General features: G+C 43.2%; 2 protein-coding genes across 2 annotated transcripts in view; one reads left to right on the forward strand and one right to left on the reverse strand.

The window, feature by feature from the left end:
• Positions 1–3,741: 3,741 nt before the first annotated feature.
• Positions 3,742–17,044, reverse strand: reep3a (receptor accessory protein 3a). The gene is made up of 8 exons (XM_028990028.1): positions 16,732–17,044; positions 15,106–15,178; positions 12,079–12,155; positions 11,055–11,175; positions 10,566–10,679; positions 8,399–8,549; positions 5,082–5,221; positions 3,742–4,939 (listed from the first exon to the last, which is right to left on the reverse strand). Exons 1-8 carry the CDS (start codon positions 16,761–16,763, stop codon positions 4,865–4,867), a joined length of 783 nt encoding a protein of 260 aa, XP_028845861.1. The 5' UTR covers positions 16,764–17,044; the 3' UTR covers positions 3,742–4,864.
• Positions 17,045–18,083: 1,039 nt separating this feature from the next.
• Positions 18,084–26,718, forward strand: part of LOC114795400 (probable JmjC domain-containing histone demethylation protein 2C) — a 47,506-nt gene continuing 38,871 nt past the window's right edge. The window contains exons 1-2 of the mRNA XM_028988613.1: positions 18,084–18,481; positions 25,152–25,322. Coding sequence (XP_028844446.1) covers positions 18,338–18,481; positions 25,152–25,322 — 315 coding nt within the window. The 5' untranslated portion in view covers positions 18,084–18,337. The remainder of the gene's footprint in view (positions 18,482–25,151; positions 25,323–26,718) is intronic.

Below are 26,718 nucleotides of genomic sequence, written 5' to 3' on the forward strand. Positions count from 1 at the left end.
AAATCCAAGGTGAGGGGTATATTTTTACATTTACAGTGAAAACATCAATTTAAAGCACAAACACAGGTCTGAATACCCACACATGTAGCAATGAACTTGCCAGCCAATCGCCATTCTCAGTCCTGCCTGTCACCTTACATCAGAAAGGTCAAAGGAAACAGCAGCTCGCAATTAGTGAACGTGGAGAGGACGTGAAGAGGCCGGTTCAGAGCTGTACCTCTCTGTTTGTTTTGAAGATTAGAAGAGAGTGACGGCGTTTTAGCAGCATTTATAATTCCCCCACGGCGGTGATCGCTATCGCCTCGTACCACACCTGTAGAATAATAATAACCAGAATATTGACAGGACTTCCAGCGCTTTGCGCAAACAGCCCAGTGTAGAGTGTGTGTGGTAGCTGCTCACCCTTGTAATCAGATCATGCTTGATGAAGGGTCAGGAACAAAGCCATGCAAATTGGGTTGAAATGTGCTGTGTGGGGCTGGGCCGTTTGATGGCCACGCCGCTTTCATGGCCCCTAATTGCCCCTGACAGGCCCTTCCTAACAGATTCTGCGACAAACTTCTCAATTTTACCCGGGATTTCTGAACTTTATGCACCCCTCCGCACTCTTGTCAAACAATCCGAGTTCAATGACCCAATTGACCAGTGAGGCTGCGTGGCTTACTGAAGGAGCGCCAATCATTGTCTCAACGGGCAGAAATTGGTAATTAAGCTCCATGTTTTTCTCCCTCTGCCTGTTTTCCTTCATTACCACCCCCCCTCCTCCCGCCTTCTTCCTTTCATTCTCTCCGACCCCCTCATGCCGAATGCAGCTGCCGGCTAGCTGGTGACACGATTGGGCCCAAGTGACTAGCGCTAACGCTACTGCAGGTGCAGCGGAGGGGGGGCGGGGACCGCAGACTTTCCCACAAATACCGGGAGCTCATTAGGTCATCATAATAAGGAAATGTGTTTTGTTTTATTAAAAATCTCATTACTTTCACACAAAAGGGTGTGCAGTGACCCCGATGTTGCCCGCCACAACCTCCTCATTATCTGAATAGCCTTTGTATAATGCCCGTCTAATTACAACCCCGGGTGAACTACATAAGCGCCATTCTCTGCACAAGCTTTAGTGCTGGTATCTGTAAGGAGAGCTAAAGAGGAATTGGCCAAAAACTCGACTACACAAACACTCGTGCATTGGGTAGGCCGAGCTGAAGTCAGGTCAGTGCAGAAAACCGTCTCAGGGACCTTAAATTTGATGGAATTTTTTTTTTAGTTTTTGTGAGTGCGTTGGGCTCTGAGTGTTGAGTGTTTGAGGGCCAAGAGGTTTGGATGGGTGGGGTGTTCAGACTCAGAAGGAGGGAGGGGGACCCAAGAGGAGACTGGGGGCAACCTGATAGTGCCCTTGGTGCGGAGGTCCCGAGCTTTGGGTATTAAGCCAGGGATTAAGGGGCCAAAACTGAGGAAAGATGGGGGCAGAGTGCAGACCCCCACTATGCACACACACTCACACACACTCACGCACACACACACACACACACACACAGTCCACTACAAACACGTAGAAACCAGCAGGAGAGGTCTGCAATAGAAAGAGAGAAAGGAAGAAAAGAAATAATTTTCTTCCCTCCTTGGAAGTGTGGTTCTTTATAGTGAGCAGCACAGGCAGAGAGACAAAAAGTTCATTTAAACTCAATACTCTCACAGATGAATAATTCTCACAAATCATAATTTTCACTATTAATAGGCTGGATTGTGTCACATAGTTCAACAATGACAACATCTTGTTTATGTATCATACATCAAAGTGTCTCACCTTAAAAATATTGTGTAAGAAATTACACACCAGATCTCAACCACAAGTATGTGATGCAAGCATCCAAACACACACAAATGAACTCAGTTCATGTTTTGAATGGCATCGTCTCCAGGTTTGCTTCCTGTTCATTAACACCGCTGTGTATTTGAGAGGAAGAGGCCTTTCTCACTGATCCCTCTATCCTTTCCACTTGTATTGCTTCCTCCTTCCCTCTCTTTTCATCTCTTCCCCCCTTCAATCACACACTCTTAAAGACAGACTGGTCCTTTCTGCCACCACCAGCACTGAATAGGCTTCAGATGGACCACACACATGCACACACACACACACACACACACACACACACACATGCTACAAGTTAAAATGCACAATCCGTTTGGTCAGATATCTCACATAATTCATGTACTAATTAAAATCAATTCCTAAATTAATTATTCTGTAATATTTAAGTAATAATACACAGGTTTTAAAAGTACAATGACTGATCATGCCATAATAAAAATAGCTGTGAACGGCTGTTGTGACAATAGACTAGTCTGGAATAACTAGATTAAAGTCCCATCATTAAACAAATGAGATCCAGTCGATTGCTAATCTGCAGTTGGGTAGGTGGCTGATGCTTGTGTTATAAACAGACCACCTAAAACTTCTCTCATCCTATCCCAACGCGAGGTCAGGCACGGCAACAGCCATGCGACAACCATGCGACAGCCACACCCTACAGGCAAACACAGGCTTATTGAGGTAGTGAGGACAGTAGTAGATGACTACACAGCAGTAGAAGAAGATCTATAATAGGTATTAGGGGGTCAACTGGGTAAAAGATTATTTTCCTGGACAGCACCCTAAAAATGTTGTTGGCGTAGTGGCCTTCAAAGGGTCAGAATTTCACCAAGTGAGCTGGGGTTGCTTCCAAAACACACATGATGGTGGATTATGGAAGTGTGTACGCAGGAGCCTGTGTGTTTTACTCAATAAAAGTGCTGTTCCAGCATGTGCCTCTTTTGTTCTCCGTTGCCTAAAGGTGTGAATATTTAAATCTGCAGGTTGTGGAAAAGGTCACAGGCAGTAGCAGCAACTGGTGATGATGTCATCCTTCACAGGCCTTATTAAACCCGAGATTATAAAACTAGATAGAAATGTTTGATTGAAAGCTATTTTGATAAGGAGACCAGTGCCAGAAACTCCCTTCAGTTAAATATAATTACACAAGCATCACAGTAAAGTGTCAAAAAGCAACCGGTTTCTCAGAAACTTTTTACTTTACAAAGCCATCGGTCCTGGTCTAAACATTCATAGTGCAAACCTTCAAAAACTTTACTCTAGTGGACTAATTTACTCAAATGGACCAATTTGACTGTCATCAGCGTTTTGCATAATTGCATGTTCTAGGATAAATAGTGCTGGAATCAGGCTTTCATGTGATAAATGAGTAATAATATGGATTTGAATAAAATAACACAAAGGAGTTGTGATGGTTCAGATGCGATCATATGCAAACATAAATGAGGTGCTTCTCATGAATGAGAACTTTTCCTCCCCCTTGTGGACTAAAGCAGCATCAAGTTCACTGGCACTTCACTTTCAACATAACTGAACAATGAATATGCTGTTTCACAGATGTAAGAAAAGTCGAAAATATTTTAAAAATATGGCTGCCCACTGCCCACCAAGGGTGATGCTTAAAAGCATAGGACACATTTCGTTGCGTCACCATGTGCTGCACCGCAGTGTTTCACAATGACAATCATTTCAATTTCATGTTATGGATAACTTTACTTTACTTTATTTAATCTGTATAATCTGCAAATTCAGCCCATATCAAAACATGAAGTGAAATGAATGACTAAAATGGGCAAATTGTACAGGTTTTTGTGACACTAAAAGCAAGTTTCATTAGATTCACCCAAAGGTACAAAACCAGAAGACTACATTCATAAGGTTAAAAACTTTATTTGAACAGGATCCAAAATTTCAGTATCTCATGCTAACATGATACAGAGCATATGCATTTATTAATACATGGTGAAGATTGCTAAAGTTGGACCATTTTTGAAATTCCATGTTCTGCCATAAGTGCATATATATGTATTTTCGAAATCGTAGATTAACCCAAAAAAAGGTTGTCATTGGTGTGTAGTGCAAGGCCATACTGACGAATGTTACATGCTGCAGCCTTACAGTATTTTTCTTCCAGTTCAGTAACACAAGGGAAATATTCATTACATGGGAATCCATGGAGAGACTATTTTTGGTTCCTCTTGTCTTTTAAGGTAGGAAATGCTTTGGTAAGAATGAAATTCCCTCTGCCCCTGTCTTTCTTGCTTCTCAAAACTTCAGAGGTGCAGTACACAAAAGTAAAAAAAAAACGTATAGTGAAGTCAAATTCTACAAACATGCACACATCCATCCCATCCCAGTTTCACTGGTGAGCCAGTCAACCCATGCATGCCCTACTGACACGTTTCATGCAGTGTAGCTAAGGGACACTTTGGGTCAGTTCATTTAAGGAGTGTTTTATGCCTTTAAATTGGTGCATAAAAATAATAAAAAAAAATAAAAGCACCTTAAACATTTATTCACAAAAAAGTTTTAAATTACAATATATTTTGAAAAATGCCATTTTAAGACATTAAGGCAGCAGTGTTTTTGTCAGCCATCAATTTGTTAAAAGATTACAGAAACTGTAAACACTGTGAGAAGAATAAAAGGAATGCATACACACACACACACATGCACACGCCCCTCATTAGTGTAGCAATGTGTTTAAAATGCAGTGGAGCCCTGACAGGTCGTTACAAATAATTACAGGAATGAAAGGTACTGGTTGTAGTTCAGGCTTGTGTACTGGAGGCCCTCGGGGAATGTACAGGCAGAGGGCAAATCTGAACTGCTGGATCCCTGGGGTGTGCAGGGCATAGGATGCCACGCCCTGCTGACAGCCATTGAGTGTATTATCAGGTAGGTTGCACCACAAAGTGGTGTCAAAAGTCAGCGTGCAAATAAAAACAGTTCCTGGAAACACCTGAATACCACAAGGAAGTGAGTCCTTGTGAGAGATCAGGGCATCTCGTAGGTAGCAGCATTGATGGCTGGTCTCCTCTTTGCTTTGATCTTCAGAGAACCATACCGTGGCTAGGCAATTTAAAATAAATAAATAGGTAAATTAAGCCATGATTTAAAACACTAGACTATACAAGGATATAGCAACAGGAATCTTTTACTTCAAACATATGGATAAAAAATTAGATAATGTCTCTCTCTCTCAGATACTCACCTCTTTGCGTGCTGCCTTGGAGCGGGTCATCTTCACACTCTGAGACCTTCTCAAGCTGCACTGGGCTAACCCTTCATCCTCAGAGAAAAGTCCATCTGTTTTGTCTTCCTGCTCCTCCTCCTGTCTGTACTGGTAGTTCTCTGTAAATGAGACACACAACAAATATATATATATACACACACACACACACACACACACAAAATAAAGGTAACAAAAAAAGACATCCTAGATGTGGCAAGATCTGAATGAATGAAATATTCTTATTAAATACTTTGTTCTTTACATAGTGCTGACACAAAAAAAATCTAATTTATCAACCCATGGAGGTCTGGATTTGGAGTCACACTCAAAATTAAAGTGGAAAAACGCATTACAGTCTGATCCAACTTTGATGTAATGTCCTTAAAACAAGTCAAAACGAGGCTCAGTAGTGTGTGTGGCCTCCACATGGCTGTATGTCCTCCCTACAATGCCTGGTCATGCTCCTGATGAGGTGGCGGATGGTCTCCTGAGGGATCTCCTCCCGGACCTGGACTAAAGCATCCGCCAATCCTGGACAGTCTGTGTTGCATTGTGCGGGTTGTTGACTCCGTCTCATGCTACCACTTGAGTGAAAGCACCGGCAGCATTCCAAAGTGAACAAAACTTCAGCCACAAAACATAGGAAGAGAGAAGTGGAACCACAACTTTATTGGGGACTTCTTGTTTATTGCCTAGAATTTCCACCTGTTGTCTATTCCATTTGCACAACAGCGTGTGAAATTGATTGTCAATCAGTGTTGCTTCTGAGTGACAGTTTGATTGACTTGGAGTTACATTGTGTTGTTTAAGTGTCCCCTTAATTTTTTGGAGCAGTGTATATCTCACATGTCTGAATGAGAACACAAGAACACTGTGGTCCGAGAATTTGGCCAGAGCTGGGCTCCACTCATATTGGTGGACTATTAGTACTGATAAGCAACAGGTAGGCCCAAACATTACCTCACTGAAAACCAGCATCAACAGATGCAAACTGTTTAGAGACTGTCGAGATTAGATGTATTACTCTTCCTCTTAAATAGATCTTTCGATTTAGAGCTGGCTCACATTTCACAGTTTACATTCACATAGGTGGATCCCACTCAGATGGAGAAACTAATGTTTATAAGAAAATTACTATTCTTATCCTTAGAGGTCTGCAAAACATCTCAAACTCTTTGTCATGTACAGTGGGTATAGAAAGTATTCAGACCCCCTTAAATGTGCAGTCATTTGCTAAAATCGTTTTTTTTAGGGATACACCAATACCACTTTTTGGAGAACGAGTACTTGAATTTCAGTACTCGCCAATACAGAGTACTTAATAAATAATTTACAGGTAACAGCTTTAGTCACATAATTGAACAAAAAAAGACTAGTTTGGAATTAAGAACATTCATTTAAAATGAAAAGCATGTTGTATACCCCGTGTCTGCAGCATTTGCTCAAACACATGTGCTATAGCCTGGCTGGTGTGCGAGCCGCGGAATTGTTTCGGCATGAAACTCTCGTCTATCCACTGGGAGGTCAGGCTAATCAGCGACACGGTGCTAACGCTGCTGGTCCGAATATCTGTGGTAAAACTAAACGCAGAGCAGGCTTGCTGTGGATATGTTTTTCCACGGAGTCCTGTAGTTTGGGCAGCTCCGTGTCAGTCATGTAGCGGCGGCTTGGGACATCATATCTGGGCTCCAGAACATGGAGGAGATGCAGGAATCCCACATTTTCTACCTCCGAGGGTGTCTGGTCACTCAATGCAATGTACTCGATAATTGCCTATGTTATTTTTTGCAGTCCGTCTTTGTTTTGTCATCTTCATTCACTTTGAAATAGTTCCACACGGCTGACATGTCTCACCTCGACCTTCTCCCCGGTCTGAGCTGGGGACGGGGCCTGGGGGCGGGTTAACCCCTTACTCGCCACTCAAACACAGACATTTCTCAGACCGTGGTATGGGTCCCCAATATCGGGGGGACTTTTAGCGAGTACGAGTACTTTAAAAAATGGGGTATCGAGGCCAATACCAGATACCAGTATCGGTGCATCCCTAATTTTTTTCATCAATATATTTTTTTCCCTGTACACACAGCACCCCATATTGACAGAAATTACACTTTGCTGTTATACACATATATTTAACTCAGGTGCTGTCCATTTCGTCTGATCATCCTTGAGATGGTTCTACACCCACTGTACCTCAAACCAAACCAGAACCAGATTTGTAGCATCACAGGGCACATTAACCCGCTGTTAGTTTGCTGTCAACAGGGAAGGGCACTGCCATAAAGGAAAAACTGAGATAATTTTGCATCATGGCCAGAATTCATTTTAGCAAAATGTTCTTCCGTTCTTCCTTTACTCTTGTGGTTCAGTAATGATAAGCCCATTGTGCTGGTGGTCATCATACCATATATATAACATATACATATATATAAGCCGCAACTACTAATATTTAAAAGAAAAATGAAATTGTACATAAATAAGCCACACTTGTTTACACAGGTGTCCCCAATGAAACATTACATTTTAACAGAGCAAGACGGAATTTTTTTTTTTACTTTTAATTTAAAAAGTGTTGGTAATATCCTTAACTACATACATACCACAAATGCTTTCTTTCAGGACAGTGTACTAAGTTCTTTCAGGACTTTTAACTGTACTAAAGTTTTCTTCTTCAGTATCAGAACTGAACAGCCTGAAGGTATGCCATTACTTTGTCTCACACATTCTCGTGGAAAATACAAGGAATTCTCTGTGTGTTCACCCAGTCTTCAAGAACGTTTTCAAGTTCTGCTTTTCTTGCCTCTGAAAGCTCTTTTCATCTTTTTGCAGTGAGTCAGTTCTTCATGCTGCCGTCTCCAACGTCTGAATTCTATTTCCTTCTTCGACAGCCAGACTGATAACTTTTAACTTCAAAGTCACATCATATGTATTTCGTTGTGTCTTTTTCACAATGAGGGTCTTTGCACTTTAAAAAAACTTTTCAAGCAACACATCAGTAATCTGTGCATAATTAGGTCAACAGCATTGTGGCGGACTAAAAACGAATGTGTGTACGTTCATACTTCTCCACTAGAGGGCAGAATAACATCACATTTTTTTCAAGCTTCAGTGAGTACTATCATATTTCACACATCTTGGATCCTTTCAGTGATGAAAAACTGTAGTGAAATATTAACAATTGAGCTGGTTCCCCAAAGATCACAAAACAATTTTAAATCTTAACAAGTGCAACTTCAACATGCACTTGAATTCTTTCTAGATTTTATAAATGTCATCCAGGAACACCAGTAACTCACCAGAGATTTCGTTGCCAGGGATTGCTTTCTGAACAGCTCGCCGACTTGGGTTGGAAAATGCAGTGTACTGATTTGCTGGGTCATCAGCAGGAATTTGAGATAGGTCATGCACACTGAAGCTCCTCAGACGTTCACTGATTGCTCCTTGTCCCTATGGCAACAACAAAAAAAATCATATGATCAAAAACCTCAAAACAAACTCTCCTAAAAGCCCACTGTGCCATGCAAAGCAGCACTCAATGTAACTGCTATTCCAATTCTTACTTGCAAACATTATATAGATTATATAGAATATTTTGTCTATTTAGCATATGATCTAAACACAACAATCAAAATCCATCAAGTATTCCATCAAGGATTTGGATTATATATTGTATTGTATTACATACAAAAGCACAAATATGCGCTGAATCATAAATGATTTCACACAGCACACAGAAATCATTACCCTCTAACGAACTAGCTTTTTATATGTTGCCTAGCACTAGAGGCAAAACACATTTATATATGATTCATCTGAAATACTTGCAAATAATTTCTCCTTAAATATGCTAAAATCACACAGCAGACAACTGAAGATGAGCAGAGGTACATAATCTGCCCTGCTTTTGTTAATTAGAGACTGACTGATGACAGAAACTAATGACTACTGACATTTAACCTGTTTTCAGTAGCAGGACGTAAAAGTGTGCTTTTGTGAATGTAAGGTATACATTTCATATTAAAGACTGATCAGAATTGCTTGATTAATAAGGGGTTGAGTGACACATGTCTTTGTGCAGCAACAGGGAGTCTGTCAAAAGTGAAAACAGATCAGCAGATTAAAAAAAAAAGAAAAAGAGTCTGGAGAGAGTCTGTTGCACAGTGAGCCCTGACTTTTTACCTCAGCTGTGACAGCAGGTAAGATTTGAGAGAAGCAGAGTCACTAAATCATCGGCAGAGACAGAACAACAGAAAGGGAGGTGAGAGATGGAAGATGTGGAGATTGAACTCCTCGACAGAAGAACATGAAAGAATGAGGGAGGGACAGGAGTGCATGAGGGGGAAGGATAAGAAAAGGCACAGACACTGGAAAGGTGCAAGACGGAGCGAGACAGAGTCAACAAAAGAAAAAGAAAAATGTACAGCAGAACACAGTCATCTATCGCCAAGCTGAGTGGACTATGGTAGTAGCCTAGTGGGTAACACACTCGCCTATGAACCAGAAGACCCGGGTTCGAATCCCACTTACTACCGTTGTGTCCCTGAGCAAGACACTTAACCCTGAGTTGCTCCAGGGAGACTGTCCCTGTAACTACTGATTGTAAGTCGCTCTGGATAAGGGCGTCTGATAAATGCTGTAAATGTAAATGACTATCCAGCACTGTGGCCTGCAGTTGAGACACTATAAAGCAGCACTGTACTGCTCATACTATTGATGTGTGCAGTACAAACAATTATTCCAACTTGTATTCCAAATTTCTCTTTGAATAATAGTCAATCTGTAATCCGCTTTATTTCAACATGGTGAAAAAGAGTACAGATCACATTTCAGTCTTGTGACTAAAAACTATTACTTGTTGTGCCATGTGCCATGACTGCAAATTGTGTGTTAAATATTGACTTGGGATTGGTATTCAAAACGTAAATGTTGGTAATGCGACCACGCTTTTTCAGTCAGAAACACGGTACATATCTGCCAGAGCAGCCTTCTCACATTAATGCAGCCACTCTCAGAGTCTCCCAGTGAACTGAGCTAAGGGGGTAATTGGGGGCAGGCCGGTGTTTTAGAGTGGTGAGATGCTGATTAGCCGGAGAGCAGTGTGGACGTCAGGCAATCAGGCGCTCACATCCCACCTCAGCGTGGGGATGCATTTGCCTCGCCATCAGGCCTCTGTCAGATTCAGAAGATAATTAGCAGCGCAGGCAATCAGGGAAATAATGAGTGAGACATCATCCAATTTGTTTTCAGGGGTGAATTTTTTTTTTCTCTCTTCTGGTTTTTGCTAAATGTTAATAATGCGTTTGTAATGACATCAAGCGCAAATTTACGATGGCATCACAGATCGGTGTGTGATTATACTAGTGGTTTTTGTGTTTATTTGAATTGCTTCATGTCTGATGACATCATCTGCATCTACATTTCTTTCCTTTTGGTGTGAAAAGATCATGAAGGTGTTTGTGTTACCTTCACGGCAGCAGACACAGCTGCTGTGGCGGCGATGCTAAGGCCCTGTCGGCCAAATTTCACCATGGTCTCGTAGCTGCGCTCTTTGGCCTGAATGATGTAATCATCAATCTCCTGTTTAAACAGGGAAACATTAACAAAGCCACATTTTAACAGGTTGCACATTAAAGTTCACATCCTTGACACCCAAGTTGTATTCTGCTCAGGTGCCGTCTGTAGGTCTATTTTTTATGGTTTTTATTCCTTAAAGATCCTGATGCCCCTGGTCTCCATTGATTTTAATTCAGCTGTCAAACTGACTCATACCAAGCAACAAGACAAGGTTTTAATTATGGCCCTGGTTTATCGACATCTGATGATTAATCAAACGTCATTCTTCCCAACTAAACTTTGTTGAGATTATAGTGTGTATAAAAATGATATGTATTCATCAAAACCGAACTGGACATTATTACATCCTGTAGGGAACTAAAGACGCTGTGGTCCTACCCGCTCCTTAGAGGCCAGTAGAGGATGCAGGAACTTCCTGTAGATGAGGCTGGCACCTCTAGTGTAGGGAGACAGTAGCCAGATGACGAAGGCCACCTTCAGCTCATAATAGAGGGGAAACCTATGACACAGCAGTAAAGACAGTTCTGAAAAACACTTTAAAAAGTAGTGATGGCTGAGTGCTGAATACAGGTATTCAGTAATATATTCCGTTACATTTACATACATACATTCAGAACGGTTTTATACATTTACAATACATTTTATTCATTTGCAATACATCTGTGTGGTTTGTCAATAACCTTTAACATTTCAGCTTCAATACTTCAATAGGAATACAATTTCAACATTATTATTTTTTCTTGGATATTTCTTATCCACATTCACATTTGAGTGTGCAAAGCAGAAACACACCTTTCTAAGTAGTCACATCACACCACACACATGGCTTTTATGACTAATTAAATGTGATAGTAGCGTCACATAAAAAGTCAGCAAAAGGGCTCATGGGTCAATCCCCTGTGGGGCTAACCAATATTGCCCAAAATATGGGACCTCCTGGCTAATACACTACAGATGGTATCTGGAATATAAGTTGACAACAGTCACATCATCATCAACATGCTAAAATAAAACATGATTTTTTTTTTATGAATGGCATCCACATTTCAGCACACAATGCAGATAATTTTATGAATCTTATATATTATATAATGGTCAATGTAGTATTCTATGTATGGTCTAGATGGAATACAGTGACTTTTTTGTTTTCTCAATACTGATGCCATTACAAAGAGGGCATTAAATATGTAAATATTGCATATGCGAATCCATTTATCCTGATCTACTGCTCACTTTATTAGAAACAGATGAATAGTTTGAAATAGAGCAGTCAAACTGTGGGATTAGAAACTCTAGACAAGAAAACAACAACAACATACTAACAAGTTATTGCTGCTTTTTTTTACACATGCCTACGCATTTGGGGGGAAAATGTTTAAATTACATTCACATACAATCTTACCAAGATAGGGAAAGGTCCGTTATGGTTTCTACCACAGTGTAGAGAGCATAGACAATCCAGTACATCATCCAGCGTACCTGTCAATCACAGTCAACACATCAGCACCTCGGGTGATCCGGTGAGTGGAAATTTACACATCAGTCACTCACTACAGTGCTGGGCAAATGAGTTCCCTCTGTACAGACGACAGCAGTGAAAAACAAACCTGGAATTTATGAGCAGCCAGTAATCCTAAACTTCATTTCGCAGGAGTATTGATTTATATTGATGCACAGAGCCCATCTGCATTATTGGTCAGTTTGTGAGTAAATCTTCATGGCTAAGATCAATACAGAGTTAGCACAACACTAAAACCTAGAACATAAGAAAATGCCTTTTTCTAAACAGTATATCAATGAATTATCAATATCTTAAGATTTAATAGCATTTTGAGTCATATAGTGGTTCTGTTGATAGCCCACAGTACTCTGAATGTCATGTGTGACAATCATATTAGCAGAAATTATGTCACTGACAAAAATAATCACAATTTTTAAACCATAAACGAGGTGCACTTGAAATATTCATATTCTATTATACCAGCTCATCCTATTGGCTGCCGATTGGGTGTTCCCTAGGGTAAGGTTTCCACTGCCCATGCCTTTGTTAGCTAAACTAGTAAGTGTTTGAACTGTTTGAAGTGTTTGGTCAAATGACTAAGTGAGCTGCATATATCATGATTTACTGCATTTTTTTTACTAAAAAAAATGACTTCTGCCTGAAAGTAATAAAGTAAAGGAATGTTAAACATAAACCTGTACAAATTGTGCCTCTCTGAGGGTAAGAAGAGAAATTATTTTATTTGTCGACTTGTGCATTTCGTAGCTGGAAAGAAGAGACTTATGTGGCTCCATGTAATGACACTACCTTGAAAAGGGAGGAAAACCCTGGAGCTGGACAATGTCCACATGGAAAAAATGTCCCATTGGAACGGATCTCTGTCAGTTGTGGTTGTGGTTACAGATTCTACTGCACATCCTTATGCAACAAGTTCAGTTAAAAGTAAAACCTGACCGCCTAAGGTACACGGTCTGGTATTTTTCAGAATCCTAATGCAAACACACTCAGGCTGCTCCCTATACAGACTGGGTTTGTAACATCTGAGAACTGAGGAATTTGCTGGTGTGTGTGTTTGTGTGTGTATGTGTTGGCTCAGAAAGAGCACATCAGGGAGATTGGCTTTTATTTTACTGACAGACAGATCCTGATGCACATAGCCCAGCGAGCCGTGAAGGTGTAGCCATGCTTCGCACTATAAGACATTTCAGACTTCAAAGGCGATTTGGTGAAGGCCGACCTGCCGTGTCTGTGCTTCTGTGTTTATTCTTAACACAGATCTCTCTATGCCACCGTGGCATACAGATCATTCTCCAGCAGAATATGAAATGCACACAGCCTGCACTATTACACAGCAATAAGCCACGAGAGGGAACGGCTGTGTCCCATAATACCCCTTATCGGTGATGGAGATCCCTGTAACCCCCATATTGAGTGCCTTACTGCTGTTATAAAACTGTACTGAGCTCACCATGATTAAATGGTGTCATACTCAACACATTTTTATTTATGCCATTTGTTATTAACTTTACTACTTTACTACATTGCCTGCACTTTGATTAATGTATAATAATATTGAGCAGAAAAAATTCTATTGTGGTTTTAAACGCATATTTTAAAGTGTATTTAGATTCATTTAGAACCTATGCATAGAAAAAAGTATAGCTGTTGTTTGTTTAATGTGTTTTTTCTCATTACAGAAGTTAAAAATATTAGTTTGTTCTTTTAAACTTAATTTATTTTTCCAGTGTGGAATCATTCATCTCATTACGTCTCAATTCTTTTTTCTGTTACTCTTACAAGCAAATCACCTTCATCATCTTTGTGTGTACTTCCACTAGGGGAATCGATGCATCGCGATGCAAAGCATAATTGATCATCATAATGACGTAGTAGTGCTGGTAGTGACTGTGGCGGCCTGATCTGAGTACAGCGCCACTCCGGGTAGGAGTTCCGCCTCATGTTCAGTCCGCCCTAACCTGACGTTTTTTATGCTGTTTGTGCTGTCAGGGGAGTGCAAACTGAACAATGGAGGACACAGTGTACAGTTGATAAAACACTGAAAATCTGGCACTTACTTATTCACTGTTGATTTGTATTACAGTAGAACAATAATTACAGTTCAATTCTTCACCTTCTGTCACTGCAGTGAAATTAGACATTTTGTTTTGAAATGTTGCTAGTGGTTACAGGCCACCATCTTGGAAGAGAACAATACAAACATTCTTCTGCTCATTGTAACGGAATCACCGTCTAGAAAATTTATGGCATGCATCGTGATGCATCAATATCGAGGCATTGATAATCATAATCAAATCGAATCGTGAGACCAGTGAAGGTTCACACCTCTAATTTCCAGTCTATTGACCAATTTATTAAAGTCTTTACCAAAACAAAACTGAATAAAACATGACAACACCACATTTCACATACCAAAGAACCCCAGGGGTGTTTATGATAAATATTCAAATTAAGTTTGCCATTGTTTCATTCACACTGTTATTTTCATTCATGCTGTGTTTAAGCTGGGCAATGTTTGTAAAATGGAACTATAAGCAATATTAATTTAATAATATTAGGCATAATGTCCTAGAGTTAATCCAATTAAAATACTGTATGTGGAATACTGTATGTGTAAATCCATAGCCTGCTACATCTGTGGATTACCATCGCAACGGTGGCAGTACTTGCTACCAATAAAAACCTAGCCAATAAAGGAGAATATTTCACTATAGAATACACATTCAGCAGTACTGGTGTTGCATCACCTTTGCATCACTTTTGCAAACAGCTTCCCCTTTTTATCCAAGCCAGACCACAGTGAAACATGCATGTCAGAAACAATATCATGAATGCAAGCGCAAAGCATAAATGGATAACGATAAAAATAATAAAAATAATCAGAAATTAGCAGTTTTAATGAAAACTTACATATTCTTTCACATTCTTTGTCTTGACAGCTTTGTAGGAATAATATGCTGGGTAAAGAGTCCCAAACACAAGCCTGCAAGAGGAATTACGACAATAACATCAGGTCCCAGAGTGATCATAAACTGTGCAAATAAACCCAGAAGAGGTGCTGGTGGACAGAAACATGCCAACCTCAAACTGAGCGACAAAAAACACAGGCAAACTTGAAAAAAAAAAAGAAAAACGGTCAAAATGTTTGGTATATAAACATGCTGTGTGGCACGCTTTCAGCTAAACGCCCAGTAAATACACAATCACATCTAAATACACAATCACAGTAAACAATCACAGCATAATGCATCTCTCTCTCTATATATACATATATATATGGTTTTTATATATATATATATATATATATATATATATATATATATATATAGAGAGAGAGAGAGAGAGAGAGAGAGAGAGAGAGAGAGAGAGAGAGCGAGAGAGAGAGTTATAGAGTCATTTATATATAATGTGGCTTTTGTCCCACTTTATTCCACGTCTGTATTTTTTACATCACCATGGTAACGACAGCACTGCCTGATACCGGCCACAGTAAGGTGGGGGGCAGGGATGGGAGAGAGAGCTGGAAGGGCTCCATGGATTGCATAACATCTGATCTCCACCCTGAGAACATTTTGAACCTTGAATGTAATGGCAGTGATGAAAACACACACACACACACACACACACACACACACAGGTCTGGGAAATTAGCCTCACTGCTTTCTCCACAAACCAATGACGACTTGTCCTCTGGCCATTTCTAAGCCAACAACCTATCCCAGTTTGGAGATCTCACATTATTTATTGTGGGTCAAGTTAAAGAAAACTTTTCACTCAACAATTCAGGCCCGCGTGGTGGGCCGATGGAGAAAAGTCTTTGCATACAACTTTAATTCAAATTAAAATACCACAACAAGAAGTCAACAAGACGTTACACTTTAGTGTGAGTGTTTTTTTTCATGCCAGAGACAACGCATGACGTAAGGCAATGGCCTTCATCCTTTCAGCAACATGGACACACCTAAGAGGATCCGACCACAGGAAAGAGCCAATTCCCCTCAGGAACCAAGAAAATGTGCTGGCCAGGAAAAGCCAGGGCTGCACGTCAGCTGAAAGTGCAGGAAAACGGGGGACATAAAAACATCACCCAAAAAACATCCACACTGGATCAAAATGAACAAAACGTTACTTGCTGCCTTTGAGTGTAAGGAAACAAGGAGCAGAACCTCATACAGAAGATTTAATCTGAAATTTAGCCGCGCAAATATCTCTCAATCGAGCCAGCACGCGGCACAGTGATAAATAAATTATGATCCACGAAACATTAATATTATGCATACTTTTTTCCAGAACCTGAATTTGCAGACGTGTAGTTTTTTTTAACCCTCTGCGTTTCTGCTCTTACAGAAATGTGCAGGTATTTGTTGACTTGAGTGAAATGTCGAAACGTTAGTTCCACATGAAGAGCACATGCTGCGGAGTAAACAAAGTCGCGTCTGTGCCAGTTCCGCTCGCTAACGCGCTCCTAGCCGATGACAAAAGTGCAACACGAACTATAAACCGAACGGTGAAAAGCATGCATTGGTTACGACTTACACGACTGCCCGAGAGATGATCCATGACACCATCGCTGGGATCTTAGTTCAACACCTCCTGAAGCCAACGCGGGCTTTAGCCAGAAAGCTAGTCGGGCAACCGATGGAGCGAGTCAAAAGAAAACTACGCTTTCCGACGCCACAGGCAGCTAAAGAAGTACGTCTGATACCATGTAGTATGGCCGAAAAGGTACGCCGAGAGCGTGGCTACTGGTTATAACTGGTTATAACTCTTATCATCCTCCGCCGAGTGTTATAACTTCGTAACATGGTCTCTCTGGCCCGCTGAGCTCCGAAGTTCCTCGCTGACGTCAGTGCGCGGGGCGCCGTGCTCATTTGAATAGCCACGCCCCCCGCCGCTGCTGATTGGACGTCGTGTTGTTTACCTCCACGTCAAATCCATCACTGGAAGCGCGCCCTGATGGACCAAATAAGGAGGGGGGTTGTAGGACATCTGAGATCACTGCCACTGTTTGTCTGCAGTGATAAGGATACGCAAATATGGAAATGCTTAATGTTTCAAGACCCCCGAGAGACCTGTTGCACGTCGGCGCTGTATTAGGTGGTGAAATTCACTGTCATTTTAAATATTTACATAAAACATACAAATACGTCTTCCAGGTTGAAAGTGGAAGTGAAGTGATTGTCATCGTGAAGCACAGCACACGGTGCACGTGATGAAATGTGTCCTCTGCATTTAACCCACCGCCATTGGTGATCAGTGGGCAGCCATGACAGGCGCCCCTGGGAGCAGTGTGTGGGGACGGTGCTTTTCTCACTGACACCTTGGCGGATCGGGGATTCTGGTTACGGGTCCGCTTCCTTACCTGCTAGGCCACCACTGCCACCATATTTGCATGTACAGCAATACATGTAACAACACGAGCGGTTTATAAAGAAGACAAAAGATAAGCCACTGAATGAAAGCTGCTTATAGTTCAACACCGGATGGTGTGACGGATTTTGCATGTCTATCTTGAACCAAATGACAATGCATAATCAGGGCAACTTGGGAGGCAGAGGCGTTCGATCAGATAGTTGAATTTTACTAAATGGCCCATCGGTGTTTCGTGGTGTTGATGAGGCCTGGCGGCCCTCGCTCGGCTGTGCTGAAGTTCGCGAACGGCACGCGGGGGGACTATTTGACGCGTCGGCAGTCAGGGAGAAGCGGGAGGAAAGTCCGTCTGGCGGACGGACAAGTGTGACCGACGCGGTCCGGCGGTCGTGGGCGGAGGAATACACTGCGCGCGCGCCCGCGTGTGTGTGTGTGTGACTGAGACAGAGAGTGCGAGAAGGGAAGGAGAGAGGAAGGGCGCGTGTGTGTGTGTGTGTGTGTGTGTGTGTGGGAGGGTGGAACAGTGGGAGGGAGGGGGAGAGAGAGAGAAGTCTAAGCCGTAATGAGTGTTACTACGCTCAGTGTAAATCAGTCGCACGGCACGGCCAGAGATCAGCCTGCTCCCCCGCGCCACCAGCACCCTCGAACGGGACCTTTAAGCCGCCCACACGCGAGGACCTCCGCCCCGCGAACTCCCGACGGCGGCCCGTGTGACATGTCCGGGCTGTAGACGCGGCCCGCGGAGAATTCTCTCGTGGACACTCCCGGGGACATGGCGCCGGAGCTGGTCGGGAGGCGCTTCGTGTGCGTGAGCGGCCAGGAGCCGCCGCGGCTCGGGGAGGCTTCGGGCTGGAGCTGGCGAGCCGGGGTCATCCGCGCCGCCTCACACCGCGACGTCCACTGCGCCGAGCTGTCGGTGAGCCTGGCCGACTGCGGCTTTACGTTTCGGCGAGTTGTGGTGGTGACCCCGGGGTGACAGTGACAGCGTAGCAGCCCGCCGCCACAGTGTTTTCAAAGTTTCGAAGAGAGTTTGGATTTGCGTTAGAACGTATTCGCCTCTCCGTGGCTGCCTGGTGGGGAAATGTGTGGCGCTGTCCACACTGCGGCGGGGGTCTGTCCCCGCCTGTCCCCGGGTGTCACGTTCAATCAGATTCTCTAAACCTTTTAAACGAGGAGAGGTGCAAGTGTGTTTATACAGGAATCATAATAATTACAACAATCTTATCAATAACAGCAATAAGATATGCCAGTTGACAGCATTATTTACTGTGGTCTCTCATTATCATTTCTACATTAAGATTTATATTGTGTAGGGCGTGTATTGATGACAAGTTTTGCCACCAAAGCAATCAGTACAGTTTCGGGCAAATTACAGTTCTGTTACAGTTAGTCGATTATAAATTATAAGATGATTACAGTAATATTGTATTCATGATTTCGATATCACAATGCCGAGATTACAGCATGTAGTACAGTTTGTAAATTGTCCAGATTGAATTGAGACCCCCATATGAGACCTCTCTGCAAACGGTTGCCATGGTTTGATAATCAGTGGGAATAATCTGATAGCGTTCGGGTGTTGACTTTCTGTGACTCATCATTCAATCAACGCACACACAAGCAAAACCAGATTAGATTACAGCAGATTACATTAGGTCAGATTAGACACTACGTATGACACCGAGAACGCATGTCCTGCCTTGTTCCTGAATTACAGCCGGGGCCATGCCGTCACCGTGGGATTACTGTGCACAGAGGTTTTTCGGTCACGCCGTGGACTTTGTAATTTATGACTCGGCCCTCCGTGACGTTCTGAGGTGGTGACATGGCTTCATGGGCTGACGAGCCATGTGTGTGTGAGACACTTGGCGGTTTGCTTGGATAAATGACATGCTGCTGTTTATCACGTGTGACAATCACTACACTTTACACTTTACTTTACACTCGCAAGACGTTGGGTTGAGTTTGATGAAACGCTGTAGTTGTTGCTTGTGTGTGTGTGTGTGTGTGTGTGTGTGTGTTTGCGTAGCTAGTGTTAAGAGTGTTGAATGTCTTGTACACCTTTGTCTTGTACACACTCTCTCTCTCTCACTGAGTTCACTCAGTTGGCCTCTAATGAAATTGAAGTGCTACTCTGGCTCAGGTTACTGATTATTGTGTGTGTGTGTGTCTGTGTGTCCATCCATTAGGGCTCTCGTGTGCTTTAAGCACTTTACAGCACAAGTTGAGCGAGAGAGAGAGAGAGAGAGACTGTTTGCGTGTGTGTAGCTGTGCCCTGTAATTACTCCAATGGGCTCTTTGAATTCCACTTGTTCTGAAGCCCTGTTATTCGTAATGCACTTTAAAAAGGTGCTCTGTCCTCATCAGACTTCGTGTACACGCTTTAGCCGGGACCTTCAGAATTCCACACCTTTCTGTGGGTTTTGCAGGGGGGAATTCGGCCGTCTGCGAGCGTGTACGCGCAACGGCGGTGTTACTGTACCACTCCGGTGTGTGCGTGCGCGCTTAGAAAGTCAGCTGATTAAAGGCATGGAGCTGTGTGTGTGTGTGTGTGTGTGTGTGTGTGTCTCCTCCTTGCTGCACTCCACCTCCCTCTCCCTTCACCCCTCCCCTTTCTGCAGTTTCATCATCTCTCCCACTGTTCCATTTCCCCCTGTCATTGCCCTTGCTCCACCATCCCTCCTCTTCTCTTATGCTCCTCTTTCTTATCTCGAGCCATTAGGGTAATCAGAACGCCTCATTAGAGAGCGAGCGTATCGTCATGACATAATTGCTCATATATATGTCATCACCGATTTGGGATTTGTGATATAGCTCAGACACGAGCCTTTCTTTGTTAATTAACAGTCACGTTGTAGCTCTCACACAGTTCATATTACATCACATTTCAGAAGAAGTCATGTCACTTCACAATTCAGATCATATTGCAATCAGTACACTATAAGATATATAACACTATACGATTTGCTTAATTCGCTGAGATAAAGAATCCAGCATGAGGATGATCACGATGAAGAGGACGTTTTTGGAGTTCTTTTTGTGGAGCTCCTGATTTGATGCAATGTTCTGTTATCTGATGGATTGTATGAGGTTGCAGTTATTTGTTTGTTAGGTGTGTTGGGACAACACAGGACTCACACTCTCACACTTTGAAAGGACGGCATGAACATTCATGTCATGTGACGTGAGGTTTATGATTCATTGTCCAGTCTTACCTTGCTGCAAGTGATGTGTTGTGCTGTTCGTCTGGATGTAAAAAACTGATATTGTGTGTGTGTGTGTGTGTGTGTGTGTGTGTGTGTGTGTGTGTACGTTCTACATTGCATAGATTGAAATGTCTGTAAACGTCTCTTCTTTGTGTCGCTACTAAAGATGTCGGGGGCTTCAGCCTTTGGCAAAATATTGTACCCGTAGCAACACAGACTGCATGAATGGTAGGTCTCCCTGGCTATGACATCCTGCTGTGTGTGTGTGACAGTTTATCACCATCCTGACATCATACTGACTTTGTTGTCCAAGTGTCTCTGCTGCTGAACGCGAGTGGGTTTATAAAAAAAACACCTGTGTGCTTTAGAGACATACAATGCTGCTATCACACACACACACACACACACACACACACACACACACACTGTCTGTTTTATCATCTAGTTCTGATTTTGCTCTACACGACTGTAAGTAAAGCCAGATGTCTGTCTGCTCTGCCTCCCTCTCTCCCTCTCTCACCAGCCCACCCTCTCATGCAATCTTCCATTTATCACTTTCTCTACCTCCCTCATGCTGTCTTCCTCTCTCTCAGTCTCCCTCTCTTTCTCATGCTGTAACCTCTCTGAGACAGTCTCCTTTTCTCACTCTCTTAGACACATCATGTTCCTCCTGTGTGTGTGTGTGTGTGTGTGAGTGAGAGAGACTGCAGAATCGTTTAGAGAGAAGCGTCCTCACGATAACACAGTCCAAGCCTTTCCTCATCCAGCTTAGCCTGATCTGAGTCCAGAGGCTCACATATGCTCACACACACACACCCCACACACACACACACACACCACACACACACATTAGGTTAAGTGGTGACAAGACAAACACAGAGCACATCAGATTCACATATCTCACTCACACTCAGCTCTGGCTGTCTGTCACTTTCTAGAACACAAAGTTCATTCACTGGTGTGAGCAGCCACTGACGCGGCTTTATTGAGTGCCTGTGTGTGTGTGTGTGTGTGTGTGTTGGTGTTGATGTATGTGCAGCTGCAATGTGGCTGAAGTGCAGTGTGTGCTCTTTTTATAGGCTGGATCTTTGTTTTTTTTCTGTCTGAATATTTTGCAAGCTGTGTGTGTGTGTGTGTGTGTGTGTGTTTGTTCCAGTGACGTGGGTGTTTCTGGGTGTCTGTGTTTCTTCCTGTGCAGTGTGTATGTGTGTGTCCTGTTGTGTGTTTCTCCGTGCTCCATCTAAGGCTTCCATTCTTTTGACACTTGACCTTTGGCAGATGGTTTGAAGCTCAGCCAAGAACGCAGTGTGATTTCACAGAGCAGGCAGAGTGTGTGTGTTTGTGTGTGTGTGTGAGCGACAGAGAGCTTCACATGCGTGAGACATATTAAAGTGTCTGGTTGACTGGATTGTATAAAGTCTGCTAGTGTGTGCAGTGTAGAGGAGAGAGATTGTAAGCGAATCTATGTGTGCGTGTGTGGGTGTGTGAATGTGTTTTTCACAAATGCCTGTTGTGAGTCTTTCTCATGTAATTTTTAGTTGCATTTTAAAAAATGCACCAGTGTATGCGTGGTGGAATTAAGAAGAAGTGTGAACGGCATTTGTGGGATTTTAGGTTTCTACACATTCACACCCATTTCTGCTGTTTGCTTAGTGGCTCAGAGACACACACACACACACACACACTGGTTTGTTTTGGTGAAAAGAAAGACTGAGGAGAGAAAAAACACACACACACATTATGATGGTCAGACCTCAGTGCAGATGCATTATTCATTTAGACATTTTAGAAATATTCTCTAATGTGGGTGTGAGAACCACAGTCTGTGCTGAGTTTGTGTGTTTGTGTGTGTGTCTGTTTCATTGCTGAGCCATTCAAGTTATTACCCATGATTCCGGTCAGCCAGGAGCAGTGAAGCTGGCCGCAGTGAGCACCAGTGATGAGGAGGGCCGAGGTGAAGCGAGGCGCGATAATCCTCTCTGAGCTCCAGTTTCTCTGCCCAGTGAATTATTGATCAGTGAACGGCGTCTCCATGGATCTATGCGTGTGTGTGTGTGTGTGTGTGTGTGTGTGTTTACGTGAGCAGGCATCTGTTGTCGTGTTGAATACTTGCAGCCAGTAGGCATAAATACACACAAGCAGGAGTCACATGATGTTGACATGCTGGTGTGGGGTGTGTTCAAATCTAAAGGGGTGGGTCAGATGAGATCAATACAATTCTAATTCTATTGATTTTATTTGTGGTTCTTAGGAAGGGAAGTGGAAAATCTGCCTGCACTCCGGAATCCCCTTTGCAGTGTGTGTGTGTTTGTGTGTGTGTGTGTGTGTGTGTATGTGTGTGTGTGTGTGTTAAATTGCAGTTTTACGATGCCCATAACCACACAGAATGTATCTGCCTCACACTTGGCTGAGTTTCACACTCAAAGCTCCCAGGACCTGAACCTCCTGCAGGTGTGTCTTTGTGTGTGAGACAGAGAGACAGTTTGTCTCCTACAGACAAGGGTGGGAATGCAAACACACACATACACTATTAAAATGCAAGTCTGCATACACACATAATCCATATATTTATTTGAATATTTTCTGCGTGTGTGTGTGTGTCTGTGTGTAATGAGGGTTTAAATGTGAATGTGAGTGTAGAGTAGACATGGACTAGGAGCAGCTTAATATTTTTACTTTCACTAGGGTATGTGTGTGTGTGTGTGTGTGTGTGTGTGTGTGTGTGTGTATAATTGAAGGTGGTCAGACTTGTTTTATGAACCGTCTAAATGAATCATGGCTGTTTTCCCTTAGCAGACAGGCACACACACACACACACACACACACACACAGAGACACACAGAAGTACACACACCTCAAAGACAGCATTAATGGCAGCAGGATACATAAATCACCTCTGTGTCCGACACGCATCCTCGCCTGGTGAGAAGGAGCAGGGGGGGAGGGGGGCGAGGTGCAGGAGGGAGAAATAAAAGGAGACAGAGGAGAGAGAGAGAGAGAGAGAGAGAGATATTGGTAGCATAGCAACTCCCACATTCCCTCTCTCCTGCTCTCACTGCTTCAGATGTCTTTTCTCAATAGCTGAAAAGCACTGTGTAGCCCCCCCCCAACACCACTGCAACCCTCTTTTCCTCCTCGTATTCTTCTCTTCAGGGTCTTTATGGAGTGTGAAAAGGCACCACTACATGTGAAATGATGTGTTTAGGGCCCGAGAGAAAGCCTCCCTTTTTCCTGTTGGGAGTATTATTTTTTCTTCCTCCAGTTAGATTCTCACTTCCTTTTTTTATTTTATACCAAAGAAGAGCAAAAAAAGCAATCAGCACTTGGGACATGAAAATGTGGATTACGAGACTGAGTGACAGAAATCGTCCAGCACTGATAAAACAAGGGAAAATGTATTTACAAAAGAGCAATAGTAAAGTGAGAGGAGACACAGATACGCGCATTTTCACGCAGCGTGTAGAAAGTGGTTTTGGGGGAGCACCACGCCACCGGATGTGAGGGATCGTGTTTATCCTGATCCTGAGGGCTGTCTTCCAGGATAATGATGATGGACCTGAGCACGGCTGAGTCGAATTAAACTGATGAAATGAGCTCAGCCGGCGAGGGAGAATGGCGTGAGCGCGTTGGTCGTATCTGGGATTTGGGGGGTGTGAGGTGGGTGTTCGGCAGTATATCTTGCGTCCTGTCCTGCTACAGCTGACAGCAGCGTTTGCCAGCTCCGCAGGAACGGAGGCGTTTCTCTGTGAAGGAATATTCAAGAGAATTTATAGCGTGGGCCTTGTGTGTGGGTGTGCAGGAGAAGGGGAGGAGAGGGTGGTTTGCTCATCATTTTTCTGATTAACACATACACATTGTAATTATATAATTTCCCATAATACCTGTGTGTGTGATCACAGCTTTGTGTGCATCAACTCTTCACATGATATTGAACCATCCCAAGATGCGTATGATTTCTGTAAATTGTGACATCTGTATCCTAATGCCAGGAGATTTCTACACATTTTAATCCTTCATGTTCCAATAAAGAATTAGAATGTCAAAAGAAACTGTTACCTCTGTACGGTGATGAAGCCGCCAACACAGCGTATAGGCACACAAGGCTTTTTCGAGCAACAAATGTAGACATTTTGTATCTCTGGTATTGGTGACTATGGAACTGTCACCCTACACATCCACTGTGTGGAACCACAGTTCAAACATCCTACCAGACTCTCTGACATCAAGCATTTCTGAAATCGTTGTATTAATTTCCATCAGCTTTTCTAGAGGAAACTGGACATTCAAAAAAGCAAACAAATCATGCAATTGTTACTTGCACTGTAACTTATTGCCTCACTCTTAAGACGCCGTTTTATATTTTTGTGCCTCTCTTTGTAGGTTTGTGTGGAGTTTGATCATGAGGAGTGGCAGAAGAGGCAGTGGCTGCGGCTCCATCAGGATTTCCAGATCTTTCTGCTGGAGCAGCGGCTGGTGTGGGCCAGGCGGAACGCGGGTACTCCTCCTCCTCCTCATGCCTCCAACGGGAAGCCCGTCCTGTGGCCAGCGCTGGTGAGTGGCTGGGCGCGGCCTCTGTCACGGCTCTGTGGTGGGACTGTTTGCTGTGCGGCAGGAGCTCCTTTCTGAGCTGTGATTACGTAACCGAGATCAGCCGTGTGTAGCCACGGGTATCCAGTGGTAACGACTGTTAACTGCAGGTAAACGGGGGTATCCGTGGAAACAGTGCTCTGTTTGGCCAGTGGATTGCAGAGACGGGGGACTGAGATTCCACTTTCTGTGTGTGTGTGTGTGTGTGTGTGTGTGTGTTTGTATATGACTGTCCCACAATCTCACACTGGTTCAATTTTTGGGGCAGTGGTGGCCTAGCGGTTAAGGAAGCGGCCCCGTAACCAGAAGGTTGTCGGTTCGAATCCCGGTCTGCCAAGGTGCCACTGAGGTGCCACTGAGCAAAAGCACCGTCCCCACACACTGCTCCCCGGGCACCTGTCATGGCTGCCCACTGCTCACTCAGGGTGATGGGTTAAATGCACATGTGACAATCACTACACTTTGACTTTGACACACCCACAGTGTATTTTTTTATGATTTTCACTGCTTTGTATACACACACACAAACACCCCCCCCACACACACACACACACTTCACTGTTTGACATTCAGTGCTTGAGGATCTGCCCTTAGTCAGCAGTACATTTACTGCACTGTCCTTTGGCCCTGCACCTGGCCACACACACACATACACACAGATGGCCTTTTTGAAACAACTGTCCTGTCTGTGGAAGAGGGTGAAATGGGGGAGAGAGAATGAAAGGGGTATTGAGAGTGGAGAGACAGACAGGCAGAGAGACAGACAGTTCTGATTGGCTGTCTGCAGCTTGGACTAAAGCCTGAAGGCGAATATCGACAGATGCAGGCCAGTGGAAGGTCATTCATGTTAGTGACTGTCACTGATGGCCGATTAGCTCATTATAGTGGTGTGTGGTTGTGTGTTGGGGTTTGGGGGTGGGGGGTGTTTTTGTGCTTTGCGGGGGTGGGCTTGTGGTTTTGTTTGTGTGTGTTGGGGGATAAGTCTGATGTTGCAGTTCTCTACTCTGGCCTTTGCTCTTCAGTTCTTTGTGCTCATATCGAGGGTTTGGAGCACAAGGGGCATAAGTGACATCCTGGGTTAAAACAAGTTTTATACATCATTTTAAAGGTCTTGATGAGCTTGTCATCATTTTACCAAATGGTAAAAAAATATGGTCCCAATAATAGTTACTTTTTAAAATTGAGGCTGAAAATAAAAAGGCATAAGTGAAAACCTTCTATTGAGTTTGGAGCAAAAAAAGTGTAAGTGCAGGTGAAGTGCCAGTGTCCAGTGAGGCTAGAGGGGAGCTAGAATCTGGGGATGGTGTTGAGCAGCAACAGTTGACAAAGGAACCAACGCAAGCACTCAAGAAACGCTGAG

Source organism: Denticeps clupeoides, chromosome 8 (genome assembly GCF_900700375.1).
Source record: "Denticeps clupeoides chromosome 8, fDenClu1.1, whole genome shotgun sequence".
NCBI lineage: Eukaryota > Metazoa > Chordata > Actinopteri > Clupeiformes > Denticipitidae > Denticeps > Denticeps clupeoides.

Bases quoted from the DNA above. Each gene is read 5' to 3' on its own strand.
- reep3a (XM_028990028.1), bottom strand. From the start codon at position 16,763: ATGGTGTCATGGATCATCTCTCGGGCAGTCGT. The intron at 11,176-12,078 runs GTAAGATTGTAT...GCTGTGTCATAG, and splicing joins ACGGACCTTTCCCTATCTTG to GTTTCCCCTCTATTATGAGC. The intron at 4,940-5,081 runs GTGAGTATCTGA...TAAATTGCCTAG, and splicing joins CCAAGGCAGCACGCAAAGAG to CCACGGTATGGTTCTCTGAA.